Here is a 16,446-nt window from a genome sequence, read left to right as displayed (position 1 = left end):
ATACACATCGAACGCAAACTGCTACCTGTAATTAAACAAAAACACGAAGAAGAAGACTGAAGGCTGCTGGAAATTGTCTGACTTGACCACAGCTTTTTGTCTCTGCCCCCTGTTGCTGCTAACTGATCTCGTCTGCTTTCCAGACTGCTTTTCCAACCGCATTTCAGTTGTTCATATAGAGCATTTCAGTAGTGTGTGTGAGAGCGTTTCAGTAGTGTGTATGAGAGTGTTTCAGTAGTGTGTGCGAGAGCATTTCAGTAGTGTGTATGAGAGCGTTTCAGTAGTGTGTGCGAGAGCGTTTCAGTGGTGTGCATGAGAGCGTTTCACTAGTGTGTGCGAGAGCGTTTCAGTAGTGTGCATGAGAGCGTTTCAGTAGTGTGTGCGAGAGCATTTCAGTAGTGTGCATGAGAGCGTTTCACTCACTTGTATGTATGAGAGCGTTTCAGTATTGTATATAAGAGCATTTCACTTGTATGTGTGAGAGCGTTTTAGTAGTGTGTGTGAGTGAATGCTTTTTCAGTTGTTTATGTGAGAGTGTTTCAGTAGTGTATGTAAGAGGTAATTCTGAATAATGTCCCTGACGGCCCCTCATACATTTTCCCCATAAATACAACATGTTAAAATCATTAGCATTAACCTATGACATTTAACATTGCATAAATTAGCCTAGCAGCCAGCGGACTTTTTCTTACAGTGACAAACGCAACACTTACCAATATGAACAGCTCTATTGCCGGTTGAACGTGCATCACCATGTCCGTGTTATATATCTACAGTACAGGCCAAAAGTTTGGACACACCTTCTCATTCAATGCGTTTTCTTTTTTTTCATGACTATTTACATTGTAGATTCTCACTGAAGGCATCAAAACTATGAATGAACACATGTGGAGTTATGTACTTAACAAAAAAAGGTGAAATAACTGAAAACATGTTTTATATTCTAGTTTCTTCAAAATAGCCACCCTTTGCTCTGATTACTGCTTTGCACACTCTTGGCATTCTCTCGATAGCACTTGTTGGCCCCTTTGCCTTCACTCTGCGGTCCAGCTCACCCCAAACCATCTCGATTGGGTTCAGGTCCGGTGACTGTGGAGGCCAGGTCATCTGCCGCAGCACTCCATCACTCTCCTTCTTGGTCAAATAGCCCTTACACAGCCTGGAGGTGTGTTTGGGGTCATTGTCCTGTTGAAAAATAAATGATCGTCCAAGTAAACGCAAACCGGATGGGATGGCATGTCGCTGCAGGATGCTGTGGTAGCCATGCTGGTTCAGTGTGCCTTCAATTTTGAATAAATCCCCAACAGTGTCACCAGCAAAACACCCCCACACCATCACACCTCCTCCTCCATGCTTCACAGTGGGAACCAGGCATGTGGAATCCATCCGTTCACCTTTTCTGCGTCTCACAAAGACACGGCGGTTGGAACCAAAGATCTCAAATTTGGACTCATCAGACCAAAGCACAGATTTCCACTGGTCTAATGTCCATTCCTTGTGTTTCTTGGCCCAAACAAATCTCTTCTGCTTGTTGCCTCTCCTTAGCAGTGGTTTCCTAGCAGCTATTTGACCATGAAGGCCTGATTCGCGCAGTCTCCTCTTAACAGTTGTTCTAGAGATGGGTCTGCTGCTAGAACTCTGTGTGGCATTAATCTGGTCTCTGATCTGAGTTGCTGTTAACTTGCGATTTCTGAGGCTGGTGACTCGGATGAACTTGTCCTCAGAAGCAGAGGTGACTCTTGGTCTTCCTTTCCTGGGTCGGTCCTCATGTGTGCCAGTTTCGTTGTAGCGCTTGATAGTTTTTGCGACTCCACTTGGGGACACATTTAAAGTTTTTGCAATTTTCCAGACTGACTGACCTTCATTTCTTAAAGTAATGATGGCCACTCGTTTTTCTTTAGTTAGCTGATTGGTTCTTGCCATAATATGAATTTTAACAGTTGTCCAATAGGGCTGTCGGCTGTGTATTAACCTGACTTCTGCACAACACAACTGATGGTCCCAACCCCATTGATAAAGCAAGAAATTCCACTAATTAACCCTGATAAGGCACACCTGTGAAGTGGAAACCATTTCAGGTGACTACCTCTTGAAGCTCATGGAGAGAATGCCAAGAGTGTGCAAAGCAGTAATCAGAGCAAAGGGTGGCTATTTTGAAGAAACTAGAATATAAAACATGTTTTCAGTTATTTCACCTTTTTTGTTAAGTACATAACTCCACATGTGTTCATTTATAGTTTTGATGCCTTCAGTGAGAATCTACAATGTAAATAGTCATGAAAATAAAGAAAACGCATTGAATGAGAAGGTGTGTCCAAACTTTTGGCCTGTACTGTATGTATGAAATGTCTGTTTTGTCAGTGATCAACTGTGTCACTATGAAACTCTTCACATTATCGCCCGCATCCAGGCACTGTCACTCCCTCTTGCTCTCCTTGCAGTTCTCGTACTCGTACAACTGAAGTTTCATCATAAATATGGCCATGAGAGTAATGTCAGAACGTTACTGGCAGAAACACAGGGTGTTTTTACAACTTCATCATATTGAATTGTGATGTCTGCCAGGCTGATGATTGGCCAGCCCTTGATATACTGTACATAACATGAAAAATACACTAGCTGGCATGACATTTCATAATCACAATTTTTTTAAGCTTGTGAGACCCTGCATCCTTATGTGAACAACACATTTGGGGACTGTTGCACCTTAAACCTAATTTTTGCTTCAGTTAGACTTGTTGTACTCGTTTGTTGACACTTTTTTGTTCCATCTAGTGGTAGTAAAAGTACAACACACTAATCCATGTAAAAAAAAAAAAAAATGGCAGCCATCTTTGCAAAATCAGTCTGCAGTCGATCCCAACACAATAGTAGACAAGGTACAAAACTTGATCATATTTTATGGTGGAAACTATTCATGCTTAATAACATTTGTAGTTTGATATGGCATACACATTTTATAATTTTAGCAATAGTACCAAGCTAAGACGTTATTAATTAGGAAGTACTTGTTTGAGGACATTGGGATTTTATTATCATCTCGTTAGAGGACATTGGGACTTTTATTACTGTATTATTGCAGCATTTTAAACAGGCCAGTTAGCTGTGACAGACTGTTTCTAAAGACAAAAAGGACATTCCTAGCTTAGAGTATGGAGCAAGGCATTTCATACAGAGTTACAAAATGAATAAATCACACGACTTTGAGATTATTAAAAAGATTAATATTCATTAACAAGAAACAGCGCGAAGAAGAGCATGGCAAATGTAATATCACAAGGTAAAAAACAAAACTTCATACAATGTGAAGTTGAAGTTCTTGTTGGGGGTTGGTAACAGAAAGACAATGTTGTTTGGTGGACTCAGTATGGGCATTACTAAGGCTAAAAATGCAGCGGAGTGGCAGCTGGTGGCAGATGCTGTCGCCTCAGACTGTGTCAGAAGTCAAGAAGAAGTGGTCCGATATTTAGGTGATATCAAGCTCAGTGGCGGTTCTAGCCTAAATGGCACCCTGAGCGACACCCCCCCTATGGCGCCACAGAATTAGGCAACAACTACAAGGTTTTATTATTTGGCCTCTGAACTGAGAACCACAAGGCTATCCAAAGGACCACCCCCCACCTGAGGACCACCCCATCAAATACTCAATACTCAATGCACAAGAAAATACACACACTCTGGCCTTTCTTGCCGCAAAGTCCTCAGTGATGTCATTGTAAAGATCTGTTCCCCTATTGCATGATTAATGCTAATTATTCCAAGGCCAGTGAGACGTTCCTAGGACATGCTTGACCTCAGGTACAATTTTATGAACTTCAGCTTGGAAAAGCTCCTCTCTGCCTGAGCCACAGTGACTGGTAGAGTAAGGGCGATTCTGAGTGCAGTCCAAAAGTTGGGGAAGATCTCTGAGAGATCCTTCTCATTGACCCCCCTTCCTCTGTCCATTCCAACAGAGAGGTGAACCTGTCCCCCGCATCCCCTCCCCCTTGCCCTTCTTCTCTCATAGCCTCTGTGTGCGGCAGCAGCACTTTCTAAACAAGTAGGCTACAGGCAGGGGCATCTGCAAAACACAGGGGGTGCCAATTCCCCATCGACGTTCACACAAGAAAAGCATCTTTCTTTCTTTTTTCCCCCACACGTCATGAAAAAGTGCTGCCCTGGGCAAACGCCCATTTGGCTCATATCAGGGTCCGCTACTGGTTAAGGCTATTTGCAGTGATTTATGACAGAAAACCAAGGGATGTTTCTTTTTTTTTTTTTTTTTTTTTTTTAAAGATATTTTTTTGGGCAGTTAAGTGTGAAAGGGGGAGAGAGAGAGGCGATGACATGCAGCAAAGGGCCACAGGCTGGACTCGAACCCGGGCTGCTGCAGCAACAGCCTTGTATATGGGGCGTCTGCTCTACCACTAAGCCACCGACGCCCCAACCGAGGGATGTTTCAAGCTGACTGTCAGACAGTTTCAGTGAAATAAACAATCTAAATGAGGGATACAGTTGCCATCAGCATAGCTGACAAACAATCTGATTGTCTGGACTCAAATGACTCAGATTATCTAATGATTATAGAACATACCTGACGAGTTCTTTTAAAATAAATATATCTGCTTGTATTAAGTCTCCAAACTCGTGTTTTTTTATATGTGCACACCAGGGACTACCAGTCAAAGACGTGTTTGTTCATTTCGTTAGACTCTAGAACCTGGGTCTTCAACAGGGGTTCTGTGACCCCTAGGGGGTCCTCAGAGTTATTGCTGAGGGCTGTCAAATTATTGTTAATTTTTTTGACTTTTTTTTTAAAAATTAAAATGTCTGAAAACACTAACATTAATTCCAACGTATTTTGCCTTTTGCAACAATTTACCCTTATGAAAGAGGATTTTCCTCCATCACCTAAAATGAATGCACAGCTTAAACTGTAAGGTTTTTTTTTTTTTAAAAAAAAAAAAAAAAAGTACAATTGCTATTGTACATGTCACTCACTGATTTTTGTCCTTCATCAACACAGCAGCAGAAGACAGCCATCATGCGGAACAACTCAGCCTTGCAGAATGTCACGCTGCGCACAAAAAGTGAGAGCTTTTATTACACACATATACTCAGTCACATCCTCTTTGCTTTTTATTCTCATTTTCCTAAAACATTCTAGTCTTCATTCTTAAACTCCTCTTCCTCCTCCTACACATCTTTCCCTTATCACAATCCCTCGTGTTGTTCTCCCTCCTCCACCTGCAACCTTTTTCCACTCCATAGCTCCAGGAATGCGTGAGCGTCCAAGTTCAGCTATCTACCCCTCTGACAGCTTCCGACAAACCCTGCTGGGATCCCGCCGAGGTCGCTCCAGCCTATCCCTGTCTAAGAGTGTCTCCACCAACAACATTGCAGGGTAAGCCTGACTTTCATTGGCCAGCAGCGACAATACAATACAAGTAACAATTCCTAATCCTAAGGCTCAGCCCAGCCCCACTGCAGGGCCTGTGCACACTAGAAGTTGACCGATATGGCCTTTAGGCCGATTATGCCGATGCCAATATTGAGAGAGAGCAGGGCGGCCGATGGCCGATATAAGGCCAATATCAATTTTTTCTCCCCCATCTGATAAAATACAATATTTTGTTGTTATGGGTCTCCTGTCCCTCACCTCAAGCCCAGGCTTCACCTGCTCTCTGCCTCCTGAATTGTGCTTTTGGATCTAGGACTGAATATGATAACAAATGACCTCCAGTGTGATCCAAACAACGGAACCTGCTCTTCAGGATTCCAAAGGTGCACTCCACAATATTCCGTGTGCGGATATGGGCCTCGTTGTACCTTATTTCTCCGGCAGTGGTCGGGTTGAGAACAGGTGTAAGGAGGAAGGGGTGTAGGGGGTATGCACTATCACCTTAAAAAACATATGAATCAATATGAAACACGCTCTTGTTTTTAATGTAATTATTTTACAAAGGATTTTTGCAAATTGACTCACATACAAGCCAGCCATCTCCAAACTCGCCATCTCGCATCTTGGAAAACAGAAAACTGTTTCTCAAAATAAAAGAATCGTGTACTGACCCGGGATATTTTGCCACAACGTTGGTAATGATACCTTTGGCATCACAAACGCACTGCACATTCAATGAATGCGTGTTTTTGCGATTTCTGTACACATGCTCAGTGTCTGCGGAGGGCACAAGCTGCACATGGGTGCAGTCAATCGCTCCCATCAGGGCAGGAATTTCACGAGGACCATGACGGCCATGGCTCTTGTGCCCTCCTAATTTGGCCCTGTGCCCTTGAAAAAAATATCTGCCCTAAGGCCACAGTGGCCTTGATGTCCCGCCCGCACTGCCCCAGCTGATTTTGCAGTTTTCTCCTCTGCCTCTGTCCAGGCAGAGGAGTCCATTGCTCAGTCCACTGCTCAGTCCATTGCTTTGACACCTGCGTCCATTGAGAAAAAAAATGCGATGACATTCAGGATTCTTATTGAGCAACATCAAATGAGACGATGCCTACATCACCAGTTGTGGGTTTGATTCGAGCCTGGCATGAACCGCTCGGACGGGCTATAACGACAGTTTGACACCAGTCTATCACCGGCCAACCAGGAGCCTTCATCAAATGCCCGGGCAGGGATCGGTACTGAGACCCGGTATTAAACAGCCCAAGGTAAATTTAATCAAGACTGTAATAATAGTAAGCTCCGCCATTATCGGCATTACTTTTTAAAGTTTCGGTTTCATGTATCATCATTCTGCAGCGGTGGGGCCGCAGTGCAGATGAAGGGAATATAACTTCAAGATCACTCTAGTTGACAACAACTACGCTTGTTACTGTGAATAAGTGCAATAAAAGCTCTTCCAATAAAAAGCCAATACTTTATCAATACATGTGATCAGCATGTAGAAAGCCATATTTCAACCCGCTCTGCCCGCAGTCTCTCACTGAGCGCTATTATGATTTACAATCGCGGTCGACACAAGCACATCGCACTCGCGGTGCTAACAGCAAACTGTTAAAGACAAACTAAAATGAAACCTGTCTGTAGCTAACACTTTATCTGAAAGGTGGGTGAGGTGAGTGTTGTGCCAGAGTGTCGTTGACATCCGGCTCAGTGACGTCGTGACTGTAGATCTCGTCCAGCAGCAGTAGTATCAGCCCCACTCCGATGGAGATGACAAGCAGGAGGCCCACTGCCCCTCTTAGACCGCACCCCAGGTGTCTAAAGGGATGCCACGACCTCGGTGTCTCGATCAGCATTGTGATGTGCCCCTGGATCAGAAACCCGTCTGCAGTGACTGGTGTGTATCCATGTAGCTCTCTCTGCAACCTTCACCGCTGTCTGTCACCAAAAGCACCTGGAACGGTCCGTTCCACCTGCAAGCTTTCCAGTTCTTTCGTCTCAGATCTCTCACCATAACGTAGTCGCCTGGATTGAGCTCATGCAGTTTCCCTTCTGCAGGTTTGGGCAGGGCAGCTTTCACCTGTTGGTGGATTTCAGACAAAACAGAGGACAAGGTTGCACAATATCGTAACATTTCATCCTTGCAGTGACCAGTGTCTGGCAACTGCCTTTTAGTGGGCCCAATCCCGGTATTGAGAGGTCTGCCAAATAAGATCTCAAATGGACTGAATCCATTTCTGCTCCTCCTCCTGGCCCTCATGTGCATCAACACAATAGGAAGAGCTTTTGTCCATGAGATCTTTGTCTCCTCACACACTTTCACAAGTTTGTTTTTCAAAGTTGCATTTTCCCTCTCACATACCCCTCCAGATGCTGGGTGATATGCACAATGTTGTCTTAGATCAATACCCATGAACTCACCATAAGTTTTCAAGGCTGCGCTCACAAAAGGTGTACCATTATCTGAGCTGATTTTAGTTGGAATTCCCCACCTGGGAATTATCAGAGTCATCAAAGCCTTTGCCACTGCTGCAGCATCCTGTTTAGCTGTAGGAAAAGCTTCAACCCATTTTGAAAACATGCATCACCAAAACAAACTTTTACCTTCGCTCGGTGTTAGTTCAATGAAATCCATCTGCAAGTGATCAAAAGGTCTCTCTGGAGGTGGATGTGCAGCCTGTGGTATTTTGATACCCCTCCCCACATTGTTTGTAGTACAGATCACACATCTTTTACAAAACTCTGTGGCATAACTGGTAAAACCTCTTGTATACCAGTATCTCCGTATCTCCTCAACCATTCCCCCCTTTGACACGTGGTCCAAACCATGTATCAATTTAGCATAGAAATGAAAAAGGTAGCGAGGGAGACAAAGCAGGCCATCAGGTCCTGTCCACACTTTGCCAATCACAGTACATCCTGCTTTTTTTTAACGGCCTTCTCTGTCGGAGAGGCCCTTATCTGTAGGTCTGTTATCTCAGCCGTAGCCACGACTGTAGGAGTAGAAGCAGGGGTTAGTGAGGTGGCATGCAAGGCTGAAGACAATGGCAGCTTTGAGGCTGCTTTTGCAGCTGCATCAGCTCTGGCGTTACCCAGAGAGATGGGGTCAGTGTTGTTAGTGTGAGCATCACATTTACACACAACAATTTGTTTAGGCAACAACACAGCATCCAAAAGAGCAGACACCAACACATGATGAGCAGTAGATTTCCCCGTTGAAGTTAAGAAATCCCTGTTTTTCCAAATTTGTCCAAAATCATGAACCACACCCCATGCATATCTGCTGTCTGTGTAAATATTAACAGATTTGCCCTCTGCCAGTTTACATGCCTCTGTCGGAGTCACCAATTCAGTCGCTTGAGCTGAATGTGAGGATGACAAAGGACATGCGATCACTGTGTCCTGCAGTGTTATGACTGCAAAACCTGCAACATTTTTACCAGTGTTGGGGTCTCTCGAAGCTGATCCATCAACAAAGAATTCAAAATCAGCATTGTCAATCGGTGTGTCTCTCAAATCAGGTCTGGGAGAGCAAGCAGAAGTTATCACAGCTACACAGTCATGCGGTTCTCCATCAACAGCCGTTGGGAGAAGAGTAGCAGGATTAATAATCTTTATCTTAACGTTAGGCAATTCCAACAGAACAGCATTGTAACGCAACCACCTTGCAGCAGAAAGATGTGAAGTTTTCTGCTCGAGTAGGATAAGAGATACTGCATGTGGGACGAGCAAGGTCAAATCAGCATAGCCCACAATGTCACGTGATGCCATCACTGCTCTCTCAGCAGTGGCCACAGCTCTGAGACAGTGAGGCAGACCTGCAGCAACACTATCAAGTTTAGATGAAAAATAAGCTACAGGTCGTTGTTTCCCCCCCCGTGTTCTTGTAACAGTACAGAAGTCATGTACCCACCCTTTTCATCAACAGTCTGGGTAAATGGTCATGTACAGTCAGGCAGTCCAAGAGTAGGGGGTGTTTGCAAAGCAAGTTTCAAATCAACAAAAGATTTCTCTGCGTCAGGAGTCCAAATGACATGATCAGATGCTTTCAGGCCTTGCCCATGAGCAATTGCTGCTAATGGTGCCTCAATCTCAGCATAATTAGGAACCCATTGCCTGCAGTACCCCGTCATTCCTAAAAATGCCATAACCTGTTTCTTGGTTTCAGGTTTTGGGATCTTTTGAATGGCTTCAATGCGCTTGGATGTGAGGGTCTTTCCCTCAGGAGAGATCACGTGACTCAAAAATGTGACCTCTTGTGAAACAAATTGTAGCTTTGACAGGCTGGCTTTATGGCCCTGTTCAGCCAGATGAGTCAACAAGGCAAGGGTGTCTGCAACAAAGCCCTCTCTGGTGTCACTCGCAACCAATAGGTCATCAGCATACTGCAACAAAGCACTACCTTCAGGCATTACAAGAGTTTCCAAACTGTCCCTCAAAGCAGAATTGTAAATAGTGGGAGACTCCGAAAATCCCTGACAAACCCTCGAGGAAGTCCACATCTTACCTTCAAAACAAAAAGCAAACCAATATTGACTGTCTGGGTGTACTGGAACACTGAAAAAAAGCATTTGACAGATCAACAACTGAAAACCATTTGCTACCAGCTGGAACTTGAGACAGAATTGTGTGTGGATGTGGAACTGTAAGAGCTCTGGCCTGCACAGCAGCATTTACAGCTTGCAGGTCCTGCACAAATCTCCACTCTGCAGGTTCGCCATCAGGTCGTATTTTACGCACAAGGAATATGGGCGTTCTCACAGGAGAATCTGGACATGGAACAATCACGCCCGCTTTCAACAGAGCATCAAACACTGGTTTAATGCCTTCAACTGCTTCCCGTCTGAGAGGATATTGATTACGACAGGGTCTGTAGTCTGATTTAGGTGTTATTACCACAGGCTCACAGTTTTTGATCAGACCAACATCATATTTACTTTTGGCCTAGAGATAAGCAGGAACCTGCTGTAGCTCTGGGATGTCTGTAATGGATTTAACCATGCACATGTCAGCCTCAAAACCAGATTTGTTTGCAAACACAACTGAATGGGAAGTCTCAATGTCACAATTTAGTTTCTTTCTGTACACCCGCATTTCCTCATTAAAAACAATATGAGGATCAGTTGTAGATTTCCAGCATGGAGAGGCGTTCAGCTCCCGCACCCACAAACCCAGGTCTGTGTGGTTAGGATTTACCAGTGAGATGTGTGGATCAGAGCTTTGTGACAAAATCAACTCATGCCATCGATTAGGAAGTTTCACCGAGACAGCACAATTAACGTCATTCCAATACAACCAGTCAAGCTGCAACCTATCCATGTCTTGTCCTGTATTACACCAGATATCCTCATACCCATGGTCAGTGTGTGAAATGGGAAACATATCGGCTGTACAGTGCAGACATGTGACGTCAGCATGTGTGTGTGTCTGTGGGAGCTGCTGTGAAACAGAAGAGGGGGAGATTTATCTTCCACTCGCACACAAACTGTGTGCACAAAACAAAACTTTCCTTCATTTCATTCACTCTCCTCACCTGAACACCTTCAGGTGTACAAATCAAAACAATTCCCAACATGTACATGAGATCTCGTCCCATCAGATTGATAGGACATCTGTCAGAATACAAGAATGAGTGTTTGAAAGATTTCCCCATGTCAGAATCAAAACATTTCAGCGGAGCAGTATATTTTTCAATCATCACTACTCCAGTATCCCCATTGTTTTCTGATACCTCCCACTCAATTTAGGTGTAGCCTTCTCATGAAAATCACAATGCCTTACGACTGATTCTGTGGCCCCGGAATCCACCAAGAAAGAGATCTCAACACAGTTAACTGTCAATGTGTATCGAGGCATCTTTTTGTATGCCTCCGCTGAAAAATCAGGCATCACATTGCTATGCTCACTGTCTTTCTGTTTAGATTCGAGGTGCAGAATTGCGTCAGAAACAAGCTCATACTCTGCATCAGTCATGATGTGCATGTTGTATGTTTCTGTATTCGTGTTAGTGTCAGTGTTCTCACGTGTCTGAAGTGTTGCTTGGTTTTCCAGGTCAGTGTCGTTACCAGATTCGTCCGTCCTCGTGCTCTCACCATATAGTCAATCTGACTCATCTGCCACATCTTTTCCCTTGTTTTTCTTCCCTTTACGGCAGTTTCTCGCCTAATGTCTTCTTTTGCCACAGTTGAAACATTTATCATTGTCTTTTTTCCATCCCCTGGACTTTCCTTTCCGTCTTCCCTGTAAGTCCTGCAGTTGAGCCACCTGCAGTTTAGCAGTGAGGCAGTCCCTTTTCTCCAATTTCTTTGACGCTTCCTCCTCTCTCTGACGCTGGAGTTCATCCCTCTGACGCTGGAGTTCATCTCTCTGATGCTGGAGTTCAGCCTCTGCGCCCACAGCGTGTCTTTCAATGTCCGCGAGATCTGCTGTTGGCCATGTGAGGAAAACCCAGTGAACTATATCCACAATCTCTGGTTTTAGTCCATTGAGGAAAAGCAGACGCAGTTGAGTTGCGTGTCTTTCACCCTCTTTTCCCTCAACTTCTTCTTCTGTCAGTTCACCATACTGCATCGCTGCTTGTCTCAGGCGGTATAGATAAGCAGAGACATTCTCATCTGCCCCCTGCTTAACCGCCACCACTTTTCCCCAGTCCAAACGAACAGGGAATTTCGTTTTCAGTCTTGTCATCAGCCGAAGTACAATGGCTTTGTAATCAGCATTGGCAGCGTTCTCAGAGTCATGGTGGGCCAGTCTGACATTTCCAGTTTCTGCAAACAAATCAGCCACCTTGTGCCAGTCATTTGTCATTTATCGTGTCAGCATACATCTCAGTTCATTGATGGTTGGTCTGTACTGCTGAATCAACAACAGCAGTTGCTCTCCAAATTTCTCTCCTCCCTCTATGATGAGTCGCCATGGCCTCCATCATGTCACTCATGAGCCATGGTCTGTACACGAGTTGTGTTTCTCTGTTCCTACCTGCCACCTCCATCATAGGAGCATCCATCATCACATTCGATTCCTCTTCCTCCTCCTGCCCATCTCCTTCTTTGAAAACTTTTCCGCTGCGCAGGGCTGATGTGGAGGTAGGATCTGGGTGAGGTGGCACATCGCGGCTTCCTTTCTGTGCTTTCTTTTTTGCTTTTCCGTCTTCCTTTGGTGTTGATCCAGAGGAGCCAGCTGCTCCCTCCAGGTCAGGTAGTTCCTCCAGTTCGGGTAGTTCCACATACGATGGGGGCCGTGTAGGTGGAGCCGAGTCTAGGTCCGAATCCAGCTTCGAACACTGTACTGGGAAACCTTTGGAGCCCTGTCTATGCTTGGCTTCCCTCATCCAATTACCAAAAGCTGACCAATCTGCCTGGAATTTGACCTTACCCCCAAACTTCCCTTCTAATCCCCTTATTTCTAAGTCTGTTAACCTCACCTCGAAAGCCTCGAGCAGCTTAACACTCAGGCTGCCTGTTCTCGGAAAACAGCACTTATTGACCCATAGATCTAACTGAGCCACGGTCTCCTTCCCATAATTAATCTCCATAAATCTCACGTTGGGAGTGCCATAATCAGGCTCAATTCTCCCCTTTGAGGATTTGCTCTGTCCAGATCCCATTGTAATCAAACTCTCTGTTTTTTCTTTTAGAATTAGAAGTAAATCAAATTTGTGGAAGCAAAAATCAATATCAAATTTTATTTATACTTCTTTTTTTCCTGAAAACGTGCACGACTTACAAAAAGGAAAAAAAAAAAAAAAAATGCGCTTCACTCACTCTGTCTGTCCCACTTTGATAGCAAGTGTCTCTACGTCTCCTCTAACTGAAATAATCAGGTGTCTACACTACTTTTAGGTCCCTGACCTAAACCGAGCTCACCACTTTTCCTGCACTCCACTTCCCAGAAACGGTGCCTGGCACGTCTCTCAACCTATCTCAATAGGTGGAAAAGATTTTCTCCTGCGCAGTCCTAAAACTCACCCGGAAAGACAGCAAGGTGTTGACAGCCACCAGGTTCGTTGGACCCCAACGGTGAAATGGAATCCCGGTTCTCAGACATCAGGCCCTCCTCTCAACCTTCCTTTGTGAGGGAGTTTGAGGTGTAAGAGCCTCGGCTCTTGCTGTGCACAGTCTTCACACCTTCAGTTCAGAATTCCAGAATCCGCTCACAGATGAAGTCCCTTCGTGGTCGCCAATTTTGTGGTGGCAAAATGACAGTAAATGAACAGTTTAAGGAAAAGTCTTCACACGTCGTCTGTCTTTCTGAGTTTTATTACGCATTCATGAATGGACACACACAGATACAACCGCATGAGCAGTCAGTCAGTGAGTGAGGGCCGATGTCCTCTCACCCTTCTATCTTTATAGTTCCCATAACGAGCGAGTGCCTCGATGTTCTCTCACCCTGCTATCTGTATAGTTCCCATAACACAAAAGTCAAAATATATGGCGCTCAGCTGGTTTGACATCCCTAACCGTGCGTTCACACCAAACGCGATGGACGCGATATCATCGCCCGTAACGCGAGTATCGCGTCGCTTGATCACAAATGTCACCTTTTTGATCACTGCTTCATCGCTTCAATCGCGATGACACAACTTCCCGCTATTTTCACGTCAACCATGGCTGAGTTAACTATCGTAGCTGCTCTTTATCTGTTGTGGACATCTGATTTGGATCAGAGACCCAAACGCCGCCGTGTCTGGGTTCACAATATCCTCCAGAAACGCACACAGCTGGGTGAATATCATCACCTCCTGCAAGAGCTGCGTCTGGATGACGGTCGTTTCCAGCGGTACTTCAGGCTGACGCTGGCCCAGTTTGAGGACCTGTTGGCCTGTATCGGTGCGAGGATCTCCCGCCTGGACACCAACTACAGGCGCTCCATCCCAGCTGCAGAGCGCCTGTCCATCTGTCTCCGCTTAGTTGCTTATAATTTCTTTATGAATGGTTGGATATCAACGCTGATTGGATGTCGCGGCACAGTGTCACACGATGTCGCTTGAAAAGTTCAAATTTTTCAACTTCAAGCGACACATGCGATGAGGCGATGGACGCGTCATCGCGTCATCGCTTCATCGCGTCGCTCTTATCGCGACATTGAATTGAAACTTGTGGCGTTCATCGCGTCCATCGCGTTTGGTGTGAACGCACAGTAAGACACAACATCTCTTGAGGCTACCATGGACACTTGTTGTGGGAACCTCCCTATTTAACCCTATTCCCATCAGGCCTCTGTTATATTTCTCACTGCTGTCACAGTAGGGGTAAACTGAGCAATATACATCATACATCATAGCAAGTACCCTTATATAAAAACATGCATTACACGCTAAAGACAAAAATAAGGTCAAATACCATATTTTCCATCACAGGCACGTTCAAGAACACCAACATTGCGCAACAGTTTAACACTGTTTTAAGGTTCCTCTTATGGTCATCAGCCTCGTGAGCATAGGGATCGGCCTCAGCCGATTACCTCAAAATGGCGTTAGATTGGCCTGATTAATCGGCTGGCCGATTGATCGGTTGACCTCTACTATAAGCATCTTTGTTCTTATTTTTAATGTACTGCTTAACTCCCAACAGTCTTCAGATATTACATAGAATAAGCCTGTCTCCCAGGAATGAATCCTGTCTGATCAGGAGATACTAACCTTGGAATGAGGGTGTTGAGTCTTTGAGCTAAAAGATTTACCAGTATTTTGGAGTCTGTATTTTGATTTGAAATGGGTTTATATGAAGCTGGATCTTCTGGATCTTTATTTTCTTTTGGGATGACTGTGATTGTAGCTACCTGTAAAGAACTAGGAAGACTCTTAACCATGTTATTCAATAGGGGGGCAAGTGTATTCTTAAACGTTTTATATATGTCGACTGGGAGGCCATCTGGACCACTTACCTTCCCACTTGATAATGAGTCAATAGTATGCATAATTTCACTGACATTTATTTCGATACCCAAATCATTTCTTTCCTCATTTGTTAATTGAGGAAGGGAGAGACTTTCCAAAAATGTATTCACACTTGTATTCATACACAGTCAGAAGACTGTGGAAGCTCAGACATATACAGATTTTTATAAAAGTCACTGAAAACAGAACAAATATCCTTTAACAAAAAACAATAGTTACCTATTTTACTTTTTATCTTGGTGATAGATTTATGTTTGGATTGATTATTAATTAATGCTGCCAGGTACCACCCTGATCTGTTTCCCTGTTCATATAATTTGTTTCTGCAAAAACAAAGCTTTTTCAGCCTTCTGTGATAAAAGAGTGTTGAGAGCCATCTTAGCTGTCACAACTCTATCACAGTTTGCTTGAATTGGCTTGAGTTTTTGTTGTTGCTAATACATTTCCTTCTCTTAGTAGTTTTGTAGGCGATAATAATCCCTCTTATGTATGCCTTCATAGTTTCCCACAAAATAGATGGGGTTACCTCATTGTTATCATTATCATTAATAAACATTCTTTACTCCTGCTCTTCCCATTCACAAAACTCAGGGTCGGCCAACACTGATCTGTCACATTTCCATCCAGATCATTTAACATTGTGATTCTGGATAGAAAGACACTGATGTAGGTCAGATATTAAAATAGACCCTATGTTAGATTTCACAACCCTGTCAATGAAGACATTAGGAACTAATATAATATCACTTCCAGAGTATGTTTTATGGGGGTTGGAATAAAAAGAAAAATCATTTTGACAAGGGTTCATAAGTCTCCAAATATCTGCTAGACCGACTTCATCCATCATCTGCATGAGTGCTTTGGATCTAACTCCCATATTCTGTGATTTGGGAGCTGGGTATTTATTTTTAGTAGGGTCTAAAACACAGTTCCAGTCTCCTCCGATAATTGTTAGAGGGTAGCAGTTTTCCAACAGCAGACTAGTTAGTTTAGTGAATAGGCACACAGGAGCATTTGGGGCAGCATACACATTTACGATAGTAATCTTTTCTCCATATAAATAACCATGTAATAAAGATATAACAACCCTCTGGATCAACATTGCAGAAATCTACTTGAACAGGTACATTTTTAAATATCAACACTGCCGCACCCCTACTCTTGC

At 44.1% G+C, this 16,446-nt stretch overlaps 1 protein-coding gene across 2 annotated transcripts in view; it reads left to right on the top strand.

The window, feature by feature from the left end:
* The window catches only part of LOC117251103 (rho guanine nucleotide exchange factor 2-like), a 377,871-nt gene that overhangs the window by 161,176 nt on the left and 200,249 nt on the right, over nucleotides 1-16,446 (top strand). For both annotated transcript variants that reach the window (XM_078176114.1, XM_033617091.2), the window contains exons 4-5: nucleotides 5,006-5,069; nucleotides 5,251-5,383. In XM_078176114.1, the coding sequence (XP_078032240.1) occupies nucleotides 5,006-5,069; nucleotides 5,251-5,383 (197 nt within the window). The remainder of the gene's footprint in view (nucleotides 1-5,005; nucleotides 5,070-5,250; nucleotides 5,384-16,446) is intronic.

This window comes from Epinephelus lanceolatus, chromosome 16 (genome assembly GCF_041903045.1).
Source record: "Epinephelus lanceolatus isolate andai-2023 chromosome 16, ASM4190304v1, whole genome shotgun sequence".
Lineage (NCBI taxonomy): Eukaryota > Metazoa > Chordata > Actinopteri > Perciformes > Serranidae > Epinephelus > Epinephelus lanceolatus.
The sequence above is the reverse complement of the archived record's forward strand: the minus strand, read 5'-3'. Positions and strand labels throughout refer to the sequence as shown.